The 23796-nt window shown below is 34.5% G+C and overlaps 1 protein-coding gene across 1 annotated transcript in view; it reads right to left on the bottom strand.

The window, feature by feature from the left end:
- LOC138710584 (UDP-glycosyltransferase UGT5-like) overlaps positions 1 to 23796 on the bottom strand; it is a 29677-nt gene that overhangs the window by 5001 nt on the left and 880 nt on the right. The window contains exons 2-4 of the mRNA XM_069841576.1: positions 20485 to 20737; positions 7314 to 7900; positions 237 to 459 (exon numbers count right to left, since the gene is read on the bottom strand). Coding sequence (XP_069697677.1) covers positions 237 to 459; positions 7314 to 7900; positions 20485 to 20737 — 1063 coding nt within the window. The remainder of the gene's footprint in view (positions 1 to 236; positions 460 to 7313; positions 7901 to 20484; positions 20738 to 23796) is intronic.

The following is a 23796-nucleotide window of genomic DNA, read 5'->3' as shown; positions in this document are numbered from 1 at the left end:
TACATTGACTGTTTTTAAAGATTGATTTCCACTAAATGTATTGTATATTTTATGATTTTTACTGAGGGACATACTTTCCCCGCGTTAAAAACGAATTCGCAGTAAATCAAACCACGCTATATCGAGCTTTTATTGCACATCATTTTTCTAACATCATTATTGAACAAAAAGTGTGAATGTAATGACGATAGCATTAAATGTAGCCTATTCAAAATTTAATATTAAAAGTAAATTACCAAGAACATCAGATTGTGGCAGCCATTTCTCCAGCTTCACATTATTGGGTTGTCTTGGCATTGAATCTGTCTCCCATTTCCATAAAACTCGCTGCTTCAGCTTAGAGAACGCCTCCAAAAAAGCATTCCTTTGAGAATCTGTCATGTCCGAACTCTTTAAATTGGATCCCATGCTGAAGTAAATAACGCCATCCTTCGCTTCATCTAGATATCTTCTCAAATCCTGCGTTTTTTTAAATCAAACTTTCAATAAAGTAGAGCTATACCATATAAGTTACTAGAGAGTTAAGGGGGATGTCATTGAAAATACAACTTTCTTTAAACATATCATTACAACCACAGTTTTTAAGTTAAAGGCAAGAAATTTTGTGTGCATAAAGACAAAGAACTGTATTCAATGGAAAAAATATAATGAAATACCTAAGAATAAAACACGTTCAGAAATATATTATAAACCTTTAAGAGTTGTGCCTTTTTTGTATGAAAGCTATAACATGAATCCTAATAAATTATGCAATTCATTTGAAATTTTTACTGTTTTACTATTGCTATAAGATTAATGAACTATAATAAATAGCATATGCATATTAGTTTTTTATTTATAAAATTTTGAACTTAGTGTTGCAAAAATAATAACTTTTTTCTTCATATAATACCCTATAAATAAGAATGTAAGTAATGAATTATTATCATTGTAGTTCCAAATGTTCAATAATATGTAATGAACGACTCCTAAAAAAATCATAACACTGGAATTTATAGTTTTTTTTAGAAAAGGCTTTAGATCCTACAGAAAATGTATATTCGAAAGAAATACACTGAAACATCAACAAAAGGAGTGTGGTGGCAAGTGAAGAGTTTAACATTTAACGTTTTTAATATACTTCCAGGTCTTCTACAAAATATATAAAATGTATAGCCTACACAATGTAAATTACACTAAGTAGATTACGGAAAACGTATTTCCAAAGAATCAATTTTTCACATCAAATTCATTACATCCCCCCTTAAGAGAGATTTTGCACTCCACTCGTTCGTAATTCGTTAAAGCTATCATCATACCATTAATTGCAGAGCCAATCAGAATAGAGATTATTACGCTATTGTTCCAACGACTTGTCTTCTTAGGGAGATATTAGCTGCTAATACCTATGAAGACAGCTCAAAATGGACACTAATACAAGAAAATGTAGGCCTACTGAAAGGTAAACAAAACAATTATTCAGTGATAATTGTGAAAGAGCATGTCCAACATCTGCTTCAGTTATGGAAGAAGGAAGATGAAGTGAAACCAATAATAAATTTCATGACTAAGGCTCAAAAAGGAGTAGACCTACTGCTTAAAATAATTAGTCGTGATTACTGGTTGTGATAGGTAGTAATTATTATTTTTAAATATGCTCCTGTTGTATTGGCAGATGTGGAACATACTTTTTCTATGTATAAAAATTGGTGTTAAGTAACAGTAGGGGGTACAAAAATTGACATTTTAGATTTCAGTATTTTAAAATCCATAATAGCTTTTCCTTCTCTAATTTTTCACTGTTAGAGTAACAAAATCTACATCAATATAAGGCATAGTCCTCCTACGTCTCCTTCAATATAATTCTTGTGCTTGGTGCTGCAGCACGTTCGAATTATAACAATGCTATCTATTATATTATCACCTAGTACCAACCTGCTGCAGTGCAGATATTAAATATTGTGCATTGTCAATTTTAAACTCATTTTGAAGTGGTATTCACCCGCTTGTTAGTTTGAGTTCTGAGTTTATAGTGAAACGTTGGTTAAGCTTTTTGTGCATTTGACAGTTCATATTTTTAATGTAAACTTCACAGTGTTGTTTCATGTCCTTTGATATGTCTAAGCAATCACAAAGCTCACTTTTATAATTGTTTAGCAAAAAGTCACATAGTGATTCTCGAGAGGTCAGCGAAAATTTCACATTGGCAAATGTTTGAAATAAATATGAATGCTTGGCACTTGTATTTTTCTACAGTATTACCACAATATAGGTATTGTATTGTATTGTATTGTATTGTATTGTGTTATTTACATTCCTTGGTATTCGTACATCGCTTCACGACTAGAATATAGAACATGTAAAAAAATCTTAATAGTACTGTAAAGTCATATTTATAGTTACAGTATAGTTGAAATATATACAGAAGAGTTTTACAATATAGTCTACTAGTATTTAGGTATTCATACAGTAAGAAAACTTCGCCAATTTTTCTGCCAGTCATGCGCGCGTATACAGCTAGCGATTCAAGCAGCAAATAACTAACACCACTGGGAAACTCAGCTGTTTATGTGTTACGGTAATGATACAGAACCGAAAGATTTATTAGAAGAATGAGGGTTTCGAAGCGATCGTATTGGTCAGGCTTTAAATTACAGTAACAACAAAGAATGAAACCCAGAATTGCATTTTTTCACTTTGCCCAAAGATCCAAAAAGAAAAAAAAAATTCATACATATTTTAGTGCAGACATGCTGGCATACGCTTGGCTTGTGTTCTTAACGTGGTAAAATAGCGGGTTTTTATCTTTTTATTTAGTTTTATTGTCAAGTTAAATTTTTCTGTAATAAGTTCAGACGTAAAAATGGGTTATAAATATTTGGCGAGAGAACTTGCTAATATAAAATATTTTAATGCAAATTGCCATCCATGTCATTCCAGAGCAGCCAGTTTATGAATTTCAATAAGAACTTACTAATTAAAACTGTTATAATCGAGCAAGAAGGCTCAGACTGTAACGTTTGAGACTCACATTCGGGAGGTCCAGGGTTAGAAACAGAATCTCAACAGGCCACTGATATACCCAAAGATCCCATACTCGCGATATGACATTTATGTTAAAACTTGTATAAATCAATGCTTATAAAAGAACTAAACTGCTCTACCGACGGCATATTCTAATTTTTTTCTGCTTAACATCAGGTCTTTTCTATCACTGCTCTCTGTACTATATTTACATTTCCCAATTGGGGCGTTGAATACGAAGCTTTTATAAGTTCTTAAAAATTCTAAACTTTTGCTTTCCAAAGCTCTCAGGTGTTGTTAAAAAGTGTGATTACTAGGCTAAGAATTGTATCCGTTATATTGCGCTTCATGCGCCTTTGACTTTAGATACCAGTACCGGTACATAATTGCGTTGGGGTGGGGATTTCAGTGTGTTTCGTTCAGCAGTGAACTTTAGTTGATCGATTACATTACGACCGAATACTGCTATTCGTAACAGGCAACATTCAACGTCTTGTAAAGAAGAATAATAGCAAGATGCTGAGGATGAAATTTATGACTTAATTTTAAATGAGGAAATTTGTAATAATGATACAGATTTTGAGATAAATAATGCTTGTGTAAAATACTTAAAATATGTGTCATTGTTTCTGCAGAAATAGAACGAAGTTTCTCTAGATATAAGGCTGTGTTTTCTAGCAACAGACAATCATTCTTCTTTGAAAATTTGAAAATGTGATTTGTTATTCACTGCAAAAATATATGAAATGAAAAATCATGTAAAACAAAAACGTAATACACCATCATATAAACACAGTGAAATAATAAGACTGATACTTGTCAATGTTATATTAGGTGTATTTTATACAGACAGAAAGTAGCATGTAGTCAATGATATTGTCACGAAACTGAATACGAGTAGTTTGGAACATAAAACAGGGAAAAATATAGCAACAAGATGAAAATAATAACTTACTGGATAAACATTATGGATATTTAGCTCTATGTAAAATTTGTGACATAATTTCAAATGAGGAACTTTATAATAATGATACAGATTTTGAGATAGATAATGTCTGTGTAAAATATTTCAAATATGTCCTTATTGTTTCTGCAGAAGTGGAACGAAGTTTTTCTAGAAGTAAGGCTGTGTTTTCTAGCAACAGGTAATCAATTTTCTTTGAAAATTTGAAAATGTGATTTGTTACTCACTGCAACAATATAAGAAATGAAAAATTATGTAAAACAAAAACGTAATACACCATCATATTAACATAGTGAAATAAAAAGGCTGATACTTATCAATGTTATATTAGGTGTATTTTCTACAGACAGAAAATAAAATGTCTTTAAAATAGTGCAATTTTTCTTTAACAAAGAAATTGATGTCTTTAAATTTTTTCTTTAGCAGATAGTTCTGTTTCGAAGTCGAAGGAGTGCCTTTCAACCACCCAAATGCTGAGGACTAACTTACCGTGATGATAAGCATGAGTTCAAACGAACGAAAGACACTGCATTAACTCACCCCAACTCTGAGATGTACTCTAAGTCAGAAGCGCATGAAGCGCACTGGTAGTATAATGGCATATATTTCTCAAACTGATTACAGTTTTGCCAATTATAGGTAATATTACAGTATGGATAATTTACCCTTTTTTTTGTTAGTGATTGTTAAATTGAATTTATTGTATAATATAGTATGTTTTTCCACGCCTATGGAGTAACGGTTAGCACGTCTAGCCGCGAAACCAGGTGGCCCGGGTTCGATTCCCGGTTGGGGCAAGTTACCTGGTTGAGGTTTTTTCTGGGGTTTTCCCTCAACCCAATATGAGCAAATGCTGGGTAACTTTTGGTGTTGGACCCCGGACTCATTTCACTGGCATTATCACCTTCATTTCATTCAGGCGCTAAATAACCTAAGCTGTTGATAAAGCGTCATAAAATAACCTACTAAAATAAATATAGTGTGTTGTAACACTAGTGCGGAAAGGGCTTCATTGCAAAACTAGTTGTGTTACACGCTATTTTTTCTACGAAAATATTATATTAAATGTTATCCATTGTTGATATAAACAGCTATTCAGTTTGGACGACATTTTGTATGCTTAACGTTTCAACATATTTAAGTCATTCTGAATTATGAATTTTGAAGAGGAGAAGGAAGACGAAGTGTTTATGGGGGCACCACTAGACGTGGCAGCAATAGTGAATATATCTTCAAGAGAACTGTTGTCTGAAAAATCTGCCAGAAGATATAGGAGAGAACATGATACTTACTTAGCATGGTGCGAGAAGTTTAAAGTTAAATACTACACAGAAAGGTATTGCTTGCTTATTTAAATGAAAAATCAACAAAATTAAAGGCAACAATACTATGGTCAGTTTACTCTATGCTTAGGAGTATGCTAATTTTATAAAACAATTTGGATACTTTTCTAAGTTTGCAAAGTTGCAGTCTTTTCTAAAATGGATATCAGTTGTCTACAAATCTAAAGAGTCAAAGATTTTTATAAGAGAAGAAATTATGAGTTTCGTGAATGGAGCACCTGATGAAATATTCTTGATAGTGATATTACTCTTCATGAGAGTAGCTGGGGGCCTGTATTCGGGATGAGCTAACAAAAATGTGTGTGCAGGATGTTGAAGATCACAGTTTTTTTTTTTTACTGGTAATGGTTCCTGATTCCAAGTCATATGTAGTAAGAAATGTTTCTGTAACTGAAGGAATAGAAAATTGCATACATTTTTTATAAAAAGTACATAACTCTACGTCTCACTAATTCCAAGACAGAGCAATTGTTCTTAAATTACAAAAAGGATAGTGTACTGTGCAACTCGTAGGTATAAATAAAATTGGCGCAATTCCTAAAGAAATAGCAAATTTTCTGAGTTGCCAAATCCTGCTGGTTATACGGGTCAGTGTTTTTTCGTACATTGGCAATGCTGCTTGCTATCAAAGGAGCAGACTTACCGAGCTTGAACCATCATGGAGAGTGACGATCTTCGACGGTGGCAAAAGAGTATGCCGATCACAGCATTCAAGGGAAAATCGAAGTAAGCAGAAGATAAGTGGTGGTGAATGTGAGTGAAGTCATCCCTGCATGTAAACTTCAGTGTCCACTTCAATTTCGAAATCATTGCTACCAGGTGTTCATATAAGCAACTGCATCTCCTGCACTATAAATATTACCATTGACCAAAAACAGTAAATTCTTTAAAGATGTTTCACTAATTAGCATGTTAATTTAAATTTTTATTTTCATTTCTGTAAAGAAGTGTGAAGGGTTTGAAATTATGTGTTTTCTCATTTTATTTAAATTGGTGGATAATCTATTCTAATTTTCAGTTCTTGATATAAATGTGAAGCATTTCATATTTCATTTAGGAGAGAAGACTGTAGTGTGCGGAAAGTGCTTCCACACTGAATGTAGGAAATTGTACTTACAATGTCAGTTATGTCTGTTATCAGGAAACCTATCATTCCGCACTTTCGTAGAAAAGTGATATTTCTATTCTATTCTATTTATTTATCGTTTTTTATTTATTAATAAAATAGCAATATTAACCTTCCAATGAATCATTTTGGAATAATTAAACTTGTAATAAGAGGGTGTGCAGTACATTTCATTACAGATTAAGTGACATTTGAAATTAGTGTCAGTTCTCAAGTAAATTTCTGTGCTTTCCATATTATTCCTTTGTTTAAATTTAAGATGTTAGACATGCAATAATGTGCATCTTTTTATTCACTACATATTTTATGTTGTGTTTATTTATTTTTCCAAGTTAATAGATACAGTGAGCATGTAGTTATAGTTATTCGCCATCAGTCTCGCTAGTGATGTTCAGCTAATATGTTGTCATAGCTCTATTAACAGATAGTTTCCTAACTGTATGAATACCCATACTGTGGTATTAGCAACAGTATATATTATATAACAAGTTTTCAATGAAAAAAGAACGAAATAAAGTTTCCTGACACTTATATGTTTCCCACAAACACTCCTCAGTCTTGCACCAAACTAACCTCACATGCTATAAGAATGCATTTTGTTTTGTTTTTACATCGGCACAGAGCAACAGTAAGGGGAGAAATATATAAAATGGCGACGACTTAACAGTAAGAGTAAACAAAATGAGCGAGATAAATGAAAGCAAGAAACAATTACTGAATGTACAAATGTTATTGCAAAAACTTTAATTTTGGGATCATACGTTAATATACTGTACATACGTCATCGTATGTCATTACTAAACTTAATATATCGTTAACGAATTACGGAGATTCGGAGTGCGAAAACTCTCAGTCAGTTACTTGATCCTCGACTTACCTTTGGTAGTGGTTTTGGAGGCTTCACCTGCATCCCTCCAACTTGCACAAAGTTGGGCACCAGTGGTCGCGGATAGCTAATACTGAAATGATGATTGACCAGTAGGAGAGATGTATTGTACTCTAATTCCGACACTGAAGGTAAATCAGCCAAATGATTGAAGTGTTTCTTCATTATTGCGTCCTGCCTTGGGAGGTAGTAGTAATTTCTCATGAATTTCCACAGAGTGCCGAAAATCGTGTTCCCAGTTCTTTCCCAAAAATTCATCTTGTCTCTCAAATTAAGAAAAGGATCTGGTACGATGGCGTAAGGTGTTGGATTACCAACCCAATCACCCATGTAACCCGTACCTCCAAATGTACAAATTTGAATTAAAGGGGCTTTGAATTTGTGAGCAAAACCAAGAAAGCACTCGTTGAAGAAGGCTTCTACAATGACAGCATCGAAATGAATGTCTGTGGAGTGGATAAGTTTCTGGACTATCTCTTCTTGAAGCTGATAGTCGCAAACAATCACGCTGACATTTAGTATCATATCCATCCTTTTGAAAAATCCAATATTCGCTGATTCAAAGAGGGTGTTATTTCCTGGAAAGAAAAAGAGTCATGTTGAAATGCAGTATCATTCAATAGAAATTTCAGTTTACGTTCTTGAAAATATATTTGAAACCTCTAGAATCATAACTCACAATATCCAAAAATTTGTTTTTTGTTTCGTTTTTGTTTTTTGTTTTTTGTTTTGTTTTTGTTTTTGTTTCTTTTTGGCAATTATGCAAAAACTACATGCCACTATTTAACATTTAGCAATAATTATTTTAAATATGCCATCTATTACATTTTAATATATTAATGACTGTTTTAAGTAAAATCGTTTGTTTTATACCAGTATGAGTTTATGAATTATTATTAAAGAATAAGTTTTTTATATTGTGAGTTATGACTCTAGAGCAATGATGTCAAAGCAAGAGCATTTTTCTGACCTTGACTTCGTGTAACGGCATCAAGCGCTAGGTATGGAAGGAGGAAGGGTTATGTATAAGCATCCTGTTGGATTAAGAAAACAATGGTGTACAAATTTCAAACAGAACGTGAAATTTTATGTCGTTATTTTTATATGGCTTCTTTCTGTTTGATATCTATATTGTCTGTAAAACAAAAGTACTAATACCAATTTCTTAATATTGCAATTGTATTTTAAATGTTAATACCATAATAAAGAGTTAAGAAGGAATATTCACTTAAATTCCATAGTAGTACAACTATACTATACTAAGTGAATGAAACACATCATTCATAAAGAAATCCACATCTGTGGAGTAACGGCTAGCGCGTCTGGCCGCGAAATCAGGTGGCCCGGGTTCGATTCCCGGTCGGGGAAAGTTACCTGATTGAGGTTTTTCCGGGGTTTTCTCTCAACCCAATATGAGCAAATTCTGGGTGACTTTCGGTTCTGGACTCTGGACTCATTTCACCGGCATTATCACCTTCATCTCACTCAGATGCTAAATAACCTAAGATGTTGATAAATCGTCGTAAAATAACCTACCAAAAAAAAATCATAAAGGAAGTGATATCCCAAAAAAAAAAAAAAAGAGAGAGAGAGAGAGAGAGATTGAGGATGACATGACATCATATTTCTCTTTTATTTCGATTTAATAACGTTTTATAATATACCTATATAAAAATGTGTATATTCTTTTAGCGCATTAAAAACTGCCACTATACTCACTAAACCTTGCACTTGACTACCTCAGTCAATTCTTAGAGGATGTATGATAATCACGAATTTTACTAGCAACATATCACTTCTCTTTTATTTCACACGGCTAGGTACGGCTCGGTCACCAGTAGCGGGCACAGACGATGCTGTCACTAAACTCTAGAGTACAGGTTGTATAGCAAACTGTTCCAACATTAGCGACAGTACTGTCACAATCTAGTATATACAGTCACGAAGCTCAATACGTAGTAAATATGCATCCATGGATATTTGCTAACCACTAGGATCGCTACTATCGCCTCATCACAGACAATGCGAAATAGTACCTGCACAGCCTATTGTTTCTAATACCCTCAACAACTCAAGCTTCATTCTGTGTTATGCAGCTACATCTGCCCTACTTTGGTTTATCAGTTTCAGACAACACCACTGAATAAAATTCCAGTCAAATTTCTTTCTGATGCCGATGTTCTCATTAAAACCACATTGAAGGAAATACTCCAACTTCCCACCGATACGCCAGACAACATGCTTTATGCCGACAGAAAATACAAGGGATTGGGACTATTTAAATCTAGCTGGGAAGCTTTTTTGCAGCATATCAATGCATGTCAGACTTTACAACGATCCCAAAATATCCATGTCATTGCTTGTCACAACTTGTCTAGTGAAATTGGGGTTTGTTTAAATAAACTTGGACTTCAAAACATCTCTTCTGATTCACTTCAAGTGAAAAAATTGAGACAAGAACTCAGGGAGCGAGCATTTCAATCTTGGTGCTCTTTAAATCAGAAAGGGAAAGGCGTCATCCTCTCTATAAGGAGTTCACTCCTGCCAAAAAATGGATCCAACAACCTGATCGCCTCACTAGCAGTGAATGGAGATTAGCTCTTAAAATGACAGCTAATGTTTGTCCGCTGCGTGCTATACCAGGAAGGTCCCGAGACGGCAACCATTGTCGTTGCGTCAGTGAGATTGAAACTCTTGGCCATGTTTTGGGTGCCTGTCCTTTCAGTGAGACACTGCGGAACTCTAGACATCACAGAATCAGGTCCATGATTGCCGAAGCCTCGAGGAAGAAAGGTCTCACTGTACACGAAGAAGTCCATGGCATCTCTCAAGAGGGATCCTGTCGGCGAATTGACAAGCTTGCCATTCCACCAGGCTCTACATCTGCCTATATTGTCGACCCGACAGTCAGGTTCAAGGCACAGGAACAACAGTCCGCTGAAGTCCACGCAGAAAAATGCAGGATTTATGAGCCCACAATTCCATTCTATTTGGAGAAATATCACCTCATCTCCATTGAAGTAGTTGGGCTAATGGTTGGCGCTAGGGGCACAGTACCTCGCCTCTTTGTCAGTTTCTGCAAGAAGTTCCAGCTGAACAACGACTTCATTCGTGATGTTTCCCTTACTGCTATCATAGGATCACTTGCCATTTTAAAATACTACCTGTACTTTGTTTCCTAAAGAGGAAGAACTTTTGTATGAACGTCTAATCCGTTTGTTTATTATGTTTAGACCTGTTATATGTATGCTCTTATCCTTCCTGTACCGGTACTTCAATTCCCTTTCTTATTCGTTCTCCACATTCCTCTTTTGTGGTCTGTTTTTGTTTTCACTCTGTGTGTCATGCTTTGTCCATTGAGGCAGTCCCGTTTCCTACCTAGACTGTGGTACCGTGTGGAGCCTCGAATCAAAGGGAAGGAGAAACAAGTGAATATTAGTAAAGATAGCTAGGTTGTGTCTAGTGTCTTCCGATTAAATATCCCTGGACAAAATACTTTGGCTAGATTAGTAAATGCTGTTGCAAAGTATTGTAACAATAAAAAGCCATTATTGTTCAATTAAAAGTTATGGCTAGAGTTCGGCCTGCCGCCACAATATCATGTTAAAATGAGTAGTTTTTGAACAGCAAACAAAGACATTATTTTTTTTTTGGACCAAAACATTGTACTGTGCTTTCTCTTGCACTAAAGAAAAAAAATCTGCGAATGAAAGGAACAGTGGCGGCTCATAAACATTTAATGCCTAGTGCCAGAGATAAGGATAATAATAAACAGTAACAATAATGACTTATTATTATTATTATTATTATTATTATTATTATTATTATTATTATTATTATTATTATTATTATTATTATTATTAAACTCACCAAAATGTATACAATTGTACACAAAGTCCAGACAAATTAGAGGAAAAATGCACACTCGTTGGTTAATAGACAGGCATTCCATCAATAATGTAACGTATTTTATTTATTTACTTGGTTATTTAACGATGCTCTATCAACTACGAGGTTATTTAGCGTCGTTGGAATTGGTGATAATGATATTTGGCGAGATGGGGCCGAGGATTCACCTTACGATTGGGGAAAACCTCGGAAAAAACCAACCAGGTAATCAACCCAAGCGGGAATCCAACCTGCGCCTGAGAGCAACTCCGGATCGGCAGGTAAACGCCTTAGCCGACAGAGCTACGCCGGTGGCTCGTAACGTAATAGTAGGAGGAGTTGAAACATCAGTCGTATGGTAAACAATGATAGAAACATAGTCTAAAATCATTAGTTCTTTTTTATTTCTACATGGTACACTTTCAACATCCATTCAAGCAACCCTTAAATGCTGTTGACTTTGTTAAGTTCTCTTTTAAATTTTTATCTAACTCAGAACTAAAAAGAACTAATTCACGAAACACGCCCCTGTATTCTAAGTCGTCGGCTTTATCGTACCTTGTTAATACTAAATCTACTGCTGCTTAAAATTTATACAATTTATTATTAAGTTTAGATCATATATGTTTTCTTCAACTTGCTCGTTGTGTTTTGCAATCGCGAGTCTTAACTGAATTTCAATATTCTCTTTAACCAGCACAGACAAACTGAAGACGTTATTCATACAAACCTTTGATTTTTTGTGTTTTAGTTTATCCCTTAGCTCTAAATGTAGTAAATCTGTAAGACTCCTTTCGACTAGTTACGTTACGTTCACCTCGGGACAGAACACACGGGAAACAGAAGAACACTTCTCCATATCTCATCCACACAACCAGTTGCTTATATATATATATATATATATATATATATATATATATATATATATCCAAGTTGAATTTTCCAGATCTGTTAACTTTAGCACTTTGCTGGTTTTTGGTGAGTATTTAAACGCCCTGTCAGTCAATTATTTAACAGGAATTTAGTTTTCATAATAGCTTAATATTGAAAGCGGAGATTTGAATAAAGTGATAACTGAATTAATTTCTTCACAGCTTACATAACACGATAACACTTCACAGGTTTACAGTTTCGCACTACAGTTAGAAATATACTGAAATAAAAGCATTCTTAAACAAAGTATTTTAAGAAACCGGCAAGGATTTTATTTCCTTATTTTTGCATCCTTTCCTCTAAGAAACTTATTCCGACAAAGGGGAAAACAGACAAGAGTGCGAGGTAAGGGAGTGAGATAGTAAATGGAGTTGTCACAGCTACCCAAGCATTTAAAAACGAAAGCTGTAAACTGTGCCTGGCACCTTTTAGAAGCTGAACTGGACGGGAGGAGATGAAAACTGCGTGTGCATCCCATTATATTTCTTATGGGATGTAGTGCCTGGCTCAGATCCATGCTGCAAACCAGTGGCGGCTAGTGATAAAATATGTTTTTACAATTTTGTGTTCCAAAATCGAAGAAAATTTAAAATCGTACGTTTAGCCTAATAGGAAATGTCATGATTCCAATGTTTTACTATCGAAAAAAACCGTACATAAATTCAAAACAACATATAATAATAATAATAATAATAATAATAATAATAATAATAATAATAAATAATAATAATAATAATGATGGAAACCCATTCTCTTTTTTTCCAATTTCTCCTAGTAACCCAGTTTACCCAGTTCTTTACTATTAAAAATTACTTGAACAGAGTTCATTGTTTACGTTTGTTAAAAATTAATATATACCACAATGCCGTTATTTACAAAAGCGTGTGTTCAGTAATATATTTTGATTCACAACACACTGATATACTATAGTCTATACCAGTACTGTAATCCCATTCGCATAAACTGATTACTATAAATACATGCCAGTAAATATTATTCTTAAATATTACACACTACCATACAGATACTTAAATTCATACCACACCACATTCAGCCAGCACGTGTTTGAAAGCCAACTATGCAATTATGCTGACATTCAAGTATAGTAATTCACAAACTACACTCTCGTAGCAGCACTGTACACACATCCATATAAAGTAAACGTTGCAACAGTGAGATGCTGACACATACAGGCTAAAGTACAGACTATTAGGCATCGATGCACCTGACATCTGTAGGATAGATTCACTGTTCACTTAACGCTTTGTGCTCTTGACGAGTCATAAGCGGCCAGCGAAAGACAATTTTCTCCCGCACATGCGTGAAATTCCTGTAACCTTCTCGAAAAGAGCACGGCTTGTACGTGAACGGATGTTGCCAAGTTTACATAAGTTTATGCAAGATACGGGAAGTTTAAAATACTCGATTCTGATATTATACATCCCCACTACGTCAATACGGTATTGAATAATAAAACTAGTCGTGCATTGATGGAAACAAGGTGTTCACGTGCTCTTGTGCACTTATTGACGCACGTCACTGCTGCAAACACTGGTTACAACGTCGCTGGCGGCAACGATAATATTGGCGGTAGAATTTGCAAGTACAAGCGCAACTTGTTTCTCTCCGGTTTTGAGCGGAAAATATGAATTCTCCTTTTTTCTCTTGTGTTCTGGTAGTGCCATGGCACGATGGCACTGCCTCAAGCCGCCCTGGAAAGGGACTAGGCCTACACTTCTCTGTACAGTTGGCCTTGAATTCTCGCAACGTTATGGCACGGCTTTTAGTTACTTACCTGTTATTCTTGAGTCTTTCCATATTACATTGCCTCATGAATTTGCTTCAAATGTAATTTTAATTATTTCAAAAGCTACGATTGTCACACAATGATAACGTAAACTATTTTTACCTAGCATATCATCACTGATTAATTCCAGCACTCTTAAACGGTGTTCTTTTTAGTATGAATCTTGCTAGAAATTCCTCGTACTAATTTAAATAGATCACGTAATTGCCGTATTTTCTTTTGTTCCTGCCATTTTATAATTTATTCTTTAGATAACAATTTGAACGCGACTGGAATCATGGAATAGCTTATTCGGAAAATATCCTCCGGAACTATACCGAGTTCGTACAACATATTTCTCGCGTAACCATGGAATTAATTATTTTCACAGGACTTTAATTCGAGTTCATACAACCGGCCTAGATGAAAATACAAATTTTGAAAGTTTTGTGATACGTTACTATCAGACAGAAATGAAGGAGAATATGAAGCGGTCCAGGGAATATCGTTAAAATCGACGAATGCAAATTTGGCGGTAGTCTTCGTCAAAGCGGTAAATAATTATGGCCGCTTTGGCGTTATATTTTTCGGCAGGGAAAATAACTCGTCTTCTAAGAAAATACTCTCAGCGGCCATAAGCCATGTTATAAAGACCACGTATAATGTTCCGTCATGTTGGCGAAATTGTGTACTTGATTGTCTTCGTAACAGGACGATTGAACAGCTCCACACAAATTCTATACTTTAAGCAAAACTAGAAACAGTTATTTTAGTAGCGAAAGAGTTGAAATACTATTCCAAAAATGATAAGAAACATTGTACCGAAACTATAGGTTATTGCAACATGGTACAAGATTTCTGGTTATTTGCACCTTGTCCTAGATTTGAGACAGGGAGATCAAAAACCCACTAACTCCAATTTTTGACAAAATTGAGTTATGGGCTGGATGATGCTTTTTAGTTCGTCCCGCATGCGTGGAGGGCAAGAATACACTAATATCGACATTCATCTGCATTCTGGGGGCTGTTTTAAAACTCGTGGAAGTCAGAACTCCACTTACTTCATGGAATAAGAGAGTTTTTGCATTCCAAGCTTAATTTCCTGGTAGGTTGCAACATTATCGCTCAACCAGCTGAGTAAAGTGATACGATACGGTATTCAGAGTGTCACAAAAATCTATGAAATCCATGTAAGTAAGACTATTAAAGGCACAGTATCGAGTCGATTAACTTCCAGAAACCCAATACAGATGCATCATTCTCCAGTCAACTAAAGTACAATTCAGCATTGAGATTGAAAGAAGAAAGCAAAAGGACTTGCAAAATTTAATGCAGTTTATTTCTGAGGAAAGTAGGATGAATTACCAAACTCTGTTTGCGGACAGTAATAATCTAGAATCTAGATGCACAGGAAGAACATGAGAGTGAGAGAAAAAACAGAATCTGTAACATGAATGAGACTGTGTTAATATTTTAATATTGTTTGTGGTTTTATTGGTGTATTTTGATGTACGTTATGGTAATTTGTGATTTTCTGTCTCATATATTTGAAATTTAAAAATATGTAGCAATGTTAATCTTAATAATAAACTTCCATTTTCTCGTATATTCCAATGCTTCATAAGTTAATTATGATATACTTATCTTTTTTTCTTCACTTGGCTCATATTTATTCATTTTTCTTAATTCATACACTGTGGAAGTCAGAAAACCACTAACTCTAGTAGTGTTTATTTCAAATTGTAGCGTAAGATAATGTAAAAATTTAGGTTTTGAAGTATTTAATTGATAAAGAATGTAATTTTACACAATATTAATAGATAAATGTATAATATTTAAAGTTAGTAAGATAAATAATAAGTTTTTTTCTCTCTCCTTTAAAATTTGGTTTATTGGAGTGAGGGAGTTTTTGATTTCCCTGTTTCATTTAGAGACACCAACGTTTCGGAGTTAAATATCGGCTCCATCAACAGGGAAAGTAGGAAATGGGAAAGGGAAAATCTGCCTGTTGTGTCCCTTACCAAGAACTCTTTGTTTCCCCGTTCCCTTTTTCTTACCTTCCCTTATGATGGAGTCGATATGTAGCTTTGAACATTGAATAGGCCTGCCTCTAAATCTAGGGCATTGTACAAATACTCAAAAACTTCGCATCACAAATGTCTGAAATACTTATGTAACTTAACAGTTTATAAACAGCTGTGTTACAATGTTTGTATGTATAAACAGCTCATGAGATAAGATTAGTAGGCCTACTGATTCACGGACTTCAATCATGACATGCGTCATAGTTGGATGCGTAATGCTACGAAAGGCTAATTCACACGGGGATAGTTTACAGGAGTCAAGTGCTTGGAGCAAGTCGATTTTCTTCAACTTTCCTCGTGTGATATAGTCGGGACAGTCAAGTTGTGACTTGGCGGTCAAGCAAAATTTGAGTTGACGACCCGTCACCTTTTGTGTCCACTTTCCCGTCACGTGACCAACTTGACTCCACCACTTCCCGCGTGTGAATGCGAACTTGTAGCAACTTGGCAAGTAGAAAGTTTGTAGTTTTAGGCCTATTGTCGAAGTAAATTAATAATTGAAGAGTTCGCGGGAAAAACGATGAATGTCACAGTTTTCTTAAGGTTGATGTCATTATTTAATTCAATGGATCACTACGAAATTTAATGTTGTTCTTATGAAAAATGGTAAAAAGGAGAATTATAACCACGAATACAGTAATCCTTACCTTTATTTTCTACAGAAACATCACTACATCTTGCAGTTATAGACTCAATTAGATCATTATCTAATCCTTAACAGAAATGTGACATTCATCGTTTTTCCCGCGAACTCTTCATTATTATTAATAATGAGCGCCCCTAAGTGGAATTCCAACAATATCATAATGTTTTTGGAAGTGCATGAGAAATATGAACTTCTATGGAATATACGTGACAAAGAATATCTCAATAAAAAAAGCGGGAATTATTATTCCAGAAACTAGTCAGTGAACTCATGGAACAAGGTTTCGAAAACATAGACGTAGAAGTGGTTCGAAAAAAGTTAAAAACCCTTAAAACAGGACTCAGATGTTTCATGTATTCTGCTGGACCTTCTTTAGCTAATTCTTTCAACAAGGTGTGTATGTATGTATTTATTCACACTGCAAATGGGTATATACCCGGTGGCAATGGTATTAGATGCACCGTGCATAATCCATTTCTTAACCCATGTTCTCTTTTCCTTTTTTTCAAGAATATTTTGTAATTCAAACAATAACAAGGCGCCAATTAGCTGCACACATGCTTGAATATGTGCTGGTGGCATCTTCAGTTTCACCAAACTAAACATACCAGTTCACTATTGATTTTCATTAAATATAACAGAATACAAGAATTCTAAAACCTCTGCGAATACAACATTCAGCGCGCGCTTTTTTTCAAGCATGGTTTCAAGTTTAATGTCTCCGTGTGATCACTTAATATAGCATCAAGTTCAGAGGCTTCAAGCACTTGACTCCTGTAAACTATCCCCGTGTGACTCGGGTTTAAGTTCTATTCTTTCTTCCCGCATGCATTGATCTCCAGTGTTACCAATTCAGCTGTGTTCTAGCTAGATCTGGTGTTTTCCATGTTTAGCTGGTAAAATTAAACGAATTTGTATTGCTGATGTAGAGATTTAGCGGCCTTTCCAACACTCATAGCAGCAAAATAATGACATTTTATATTGACTATTACACTCTTACTACGTCATACTACTTTTGACCAATAAAACGGTACGAAAGGACGTATTTCAACCAATCATGGCTGCTTATCGCACAATTTTATCGCGTCCCTAGCATTTGTTTAATTTTATCGCGTCCCTAGCATTTGTTTCTTTGTTTGCCAACATTTGAAACTGCGCTGGTCTGGACGTCAAAAAAAAAAAATATATATATATATATATATATATATATATATATATATATAAAATTACAAACCACTCCAGTCGATGCACAGCAGTTTCAAATATGACTCGCATTGGCATTCAAGAACAAGAATTAATAAAAATCACTGATCATACCTATGCATCTTCTGAAATCCGATTTACAAATAAATGAAGAGCACCATTCGGAAATCCTGAATAAGTTGAATACACCATGTAGGCCTAAATCAACGAGTTCCACTTCTATTACGCACACGTCCAATATAACATCAATTGAACAACCAACCACATTCAAATTTGAAAACTGTACATTCAATAATTATTCCTTTTAAAATTATTCATTCGGAAATCCTGAATAAGTTGAATACACCATGTAGGCCTAAATCAACGAGTTCCACTTCTATTACGCACACGTCCAATATAACATCAATTGAACCACCAATCACATTCAAATTTGAAAATTGTACATTCAATAATTATTCCTTTTAAAATTATTCATGTTTATTTTTTATGTCATCGTCGTTAATTAAAACTTTTCTAACACTTGTGTATATTAGTTAGGTTATGTTATAGCTTCTGCTAGGCCTATATGATATTATGGATAGTCACGTATCAGAGATTGTTTAATATTAAGATTTACTGAAAATCATCTGTCAAGTGACGTTGATTACTGGGATTCGGGTAATTGAAGTGGAATGTTGCATTTTAATAAAAATGAAACTGAATCAATAAAGCCTTCTTGACTAGTAACATTGCCATCGTGTATAATAGATCGAGAACTTCTCGACGAGAAGGCATTGCTCACTACTGCCATCTAGCATGCATCTAGCGTAGTATTTGTAATGTTGAGCTGGTACAATAATACATTTGAAGACAATTGTAGTTTCGTAAGTCAATTAATATTTTATTGTATTGGAGTACTTCGTTACTTCTAATCTTTATATACTTTCTTCTAATCGTGTAATAGTCAATTAAATCCCACTCGAGTTTTGATTTTCTCTAGATAAATCAAAACATCTAGTGAGATTACTGTTGATAACATTACAATTTAGCGACTTCTGCCCTGTATTATTAGGGTCTTTAAAATTCGGGTTAGAAACTCTACTTTTAATGTATGGTATGTTGAGTTGTAAGTCTACTGATGCTGCAGCAGCCAGTACTACATATTATAAGCTTACAGTTCCTTTAATATTAAATCTGAACTATTCTTTATACTAAGAATTATGCTCTATTATTATATTGTTAAAGTTTTTATCTTATATTTTTTATGTTGTTATTATCATCAAACACTTTCCACAAACAGGGATTGTCTAGAAGACAAAGTATACCATTTACCAAACAAAATTTTGAATAGTAGGCCTACATATTAAATGGATAATTTGTTATGAATATAAAACCATTGAAAGAAAGAGAAAAAAAATAAATTACAGTGCAATATCTTATCTGAGGTGATTTCTTAACAGTGAAATCGAACCTTTCAACGCAAGTAAACAAACATTGGTAAGATGATGGCAAATGAAAAGTCTGGCAAAATCAACAGACTGCTTCGGGATGGATCCTCTTGCTCCGACCAACAAGCCTATTACTTTTATCTGTTGTAATTGATATTTCTCTAGATAATTCGGGATTGTTGGCTCATAAGTTAGATGAATTGTTTCTCCTTATGGACATCTTGCGGTTGGCTCTTGCAAGTCTCGAAACGAACTGTAGAGTCAATTACAAAATCTCTACGATGGTCCTGGAAAGCGATCATATCTATCCTACGAGTGATGCCAGTGGTTGATAGACCATGAACCTCTTCGAAAACAGTAAACCCAGTATTACGTAGTGCTTGAGCAATGGCGCTTCTTACTTTGTGGAGTCTGGTATTGCGCAAAGCCTCCCCATACGGGCAAGAACCGAGGACGTGTGGGAGAGTAGTCTCTGAATTATGGTGTGCAAACATATCTCCTACATCGATATTTTCGCAGAGATAAGTACATGTTTTCAGCATCGATAATAAAAATAAATATAATAATAATAATAATAATAATAATAATAATAATAATAATAATAATAATAATAATAATAAAAATAATGCATTAAAACAAAATTTACTACTAAGTGGACAAATAAATACTCTAACTGTTCTTGAGCTATAGAGAATTAACAATTAATATCTGGTACACTGTATATTGTAAGCACATGAGAATATCTCGTAAATATTGTTATTAATATTTACCTATCTGTATTAACTTTCTATAGTTACGCATGCATTGTGCATGCGTCTGTTTGGTGTCATGTCAAACCACAACTGAATGACATTTTTTTTTCAACATGTAGCCTATATTGCACCCTCCTCCCCAATGGATTATAATAAACTCTTCCAAGTAGATTATGTAGTCCTATACATGCGGACTCCCCTTTTGTGTAAATTGGTACGGAGTCGTTCATATTGTTGTGTTTATCGGTTATGACGTAAGAATTTCAATGGTAACCGAAGTATAATTTTCATTCCATCAAATCTTTTAAGTTTTCTATTAATGTAGGTCTAATAACTTATAGACGTTACAAGTCAAATATAATAAAAGAGCTCAATTGTTGCAAGCATATGCACCTTCGTGATGCTCAGATCTTAGTTCAAATTAATGAAAGAACATAACTAACCTCCGAAATTAATGTAGTCTCTCATTGATGTTTTCAAAACCATATCTGTGTAATTTGGCAGAGGCGTTTTCCGTGGATGCAAACTGAGCACTGTTACTTCATGGCCCCTGCTGGCCAGTTCCTCCATGAGGGCTGTATTTACGATAGAATGACTCTTGGCTTGGAATGGAAATATGCTGAGTATCTTCGCAGCTTTACTCGTGGCAGGTTGCAGAACCAGAAGAGCTGCTCCAACGTACATCAATCTCTTTATCTGTAACACATTATTCCTCCTGTGATACTAATTCACTGTGAGAGAAACTATCAAATGTTAAATATTGTGTACCTTCAGTGAACTAATTAGTTATCCAAAATGAGAATTCTCTAACAGTAGAGGATTGTTGCAAAAAACCACAAATTAAAAAAAAACTATAAAATGCGCTTTAATATATGAAAATACATTACACTAGTTACAAAAAATTTAATGCTCATTTATGGCATTGTCAGCTACCGTGGCGCCATTTTTAAAGAGCACAAGGGTTTTAAATGACATCAACATTAATTACAATAATCCTTAACTTTAATTTTTTGCTTTATTCAATAGGTACAGAAAGTTATATTCTTCGAAACTAGTGTTACGTGCATATTTAGTATAGGCCTACACATTCTTTAAACTATAAGTATAGTTTTCTCTGAAAAAGAAATTTATTTTGTTGAATTTGAAAAACATGCCTCCATATTTCTACAGAAGTACTTCTAAAATTAATTCTGAAAATACGTATAATTATTGTTTATCTTAAAAATTTGGAAGACAATATCCAAAGAGGGATGAAGTTACAAGAAAATGGAGAAAGTTATACAACGCAGAACTGAACGCTTTGTACTCTTCACCTGACATAATTGGGAACATTAAATCCAGACGCTTGAAAAGGGCAAGGCATGTAGCACATATGGACGAATCCAGAAATACATATAGAGTGTTAGTTGGGAGGCCGGAGGGAAAAAGACCTTTGGGGAGGTCGAGACGTAGATGAGAGGATAATATTAAAATGGATTTGAGGGAGTTGGAATATGATGATCGAGACTGGATTAATCTTGCACAGGATAGGGACCGATAACGGGCTTATGTGAGGGCGGCAATGAACCTCCAGGTTCTTTAAAAGCCATAAGTGAGCAAGTATTTCAAAATTTTGCTCCAGACATTTTAAAGATCGTGCTTTTAGAACGGAAATGCCTTAGAAATTTTGAATTCATTTAAAATCGCTAAGATATAGGCCTACCTATTTTTGTGAAGTATTATAACCTGTTTTTGAAGTTTGTGCCAAAAAACTTTTTAAAACTAATCTTGAATTTAATTTGTTGCAGTAGTGATATATTTATATAACAAAAATTAAAATTGTGCATCTACTAGGAAAAAAATTAAAATTTCTCCTCCTCCTTTCCTTAATACGGCTAGTTAAGTGATTTAAAATTCATACTTTATGTTTGGCCTTATATGAAATGTCGATACTCGAAATTTCGACTTCGAGTCTTTCATAAACAATTTTCAGTAGACGCCGATAAATTGGTTTCTATACCGTCTTCTGTCCCTTTCTTGTGCGAATATCCATCCATTCCTTCTACAATATTGAACAGAACTTACACTTTTTTTAAAAGAGGGACCCGATGGCATTAAAGTGGTGACATGTCGTTGTGATGATAACAAAGTACATAATGTTGCTACCATATGAGCGTGACTTCTACCTGTGACGTCGTTACAGAAGAAATTTGGTATATTGTCTCTTCCTTCGTCGTCCTCAACATTACTGACAATGAGAGCTAGCACCGCTGTTAGCGACAAGGTTATGTAAGATTTGATGAGGAAATAAATTAATGCCAATTAGGTGCACTGTTAGTGATAACGTTAAGTGGGGTTTGATGAGAAGATATATTAATGTCAATTAGGCACACTCTTTGTGATAAGATTAGGTAGGATTTGATGAGGAGTTAGATTAGTGGCAAGTAGCCCACTGTTAGAATAGTGACATTAGGTAGGGTTTAAGGGGCTAGGTTAGTGACAAGTGCTTCGCCCAAAAATGACACAATAAATATTAGATTCATTTTCTCTTTGATACAATATTTTCGTTTCTCAAATTCGTCAATTTCAACGATATTCCCTAGACCAAATCTTATTTCTCCTTCATTTCTCTGTGATAACATGTTATGATACTTGTTTAAAACGTGCCTTTCTTTTAGTGCATTCAAAATCCGTCGTTACACTCCGTAAATCTTGCACTTTACTAATGCAGTGAATTCTTGAAGGATATAGTGAGGAATTTTACTAGCTCTCTTTTGATTGGCATGGCTCAGTACGGCCCGGTCACTAATGTCGAGCGTAGTTGGCGCTCCGCCGATTGTCGTGCGCCAGCCCTTTATGAACTGAGCAACCAAGTCAGCTAGAAAGCACGTGGACATGAATCTTACTATGATCTTGATTCTGGTTTCACTTTTATTTTTTTACTAGCCATATCCATGCGCTTCGCTGCACTTACTACAAACATAATATTTTTTCTCAGAATGACTCAGTAGCTTATGGTACGAAGGGGATTAAGCATGTTTTAATAATAACTTATAATTAATTTCCATTAGAATACAAAGTTTTACAAAATTCTCTGGTGTTTTAAGAAATGTTTAAGAAAAAACCTTTTTGGCAAGATTATTTATTTTAGGCCTAATTCTCATTTGGTTTTTTATTTGATGGTTTCAAAATTTCTTCTTTTCTTCTTTCTCCATAAAATTTCAGTGATACATCACTGTTCTTATTTATTTATTTTCTTTCTTTAATTCTTATCATGTTTTATGTTTTTCACAGACTGTAGCTTTCTAATTTGTTATATTATGTTGTACAACATGTATAACCACTGAATATGAGTTTTACTCGACCGAGCATACTCAATAAGTTAAAAAAAGAATTTTAAATTAATATGTTCCGCTTGTTATACATGGCCACCTTAAGTAATCGAAGTCATTTGTTTTAATTTTATTACATCAGCACAGTCTAGTATATACAGTCACGAAGGTTGAATTGTGAGGGTACTAGGAACAATAGACTGTGCCGGTACTATTTCGCATTGTCGTGATGAGGCGATAGTAGCGATCCTAGTGGTTAGCTACTATCTATGGATGCATATTCCCTACCTATTGAGCTTCGAGACTGTATATGCTAGACTGTGATATCAGCCTAATTGAGGCGGCACATATATAAAACACATTATTATACTAAAACTCATATATCTCGTTAAACATCGGTCCTATAAAAATTTTGCTTAGAATAAAACTTGTAGGAAACATTTT

This window comes from Periplaneta americana, chromosome 12 (assembly GCF_040183065.1).
Source record: "Periplaneta americana isolate PAMFEO1 chromosome 12, P.americana_PAMFEO1_priV1, whole genome shotgun sequence".
Lineage (NCBI taxonomy): Eukaryota > Metazoa > Arthropoda > Insecta > Blattodea > Blattidae > Periplaneta > Periplaneta americana.
This window is presented reverse-complemented; position numbering and strand designations above follow the sequence as displayed.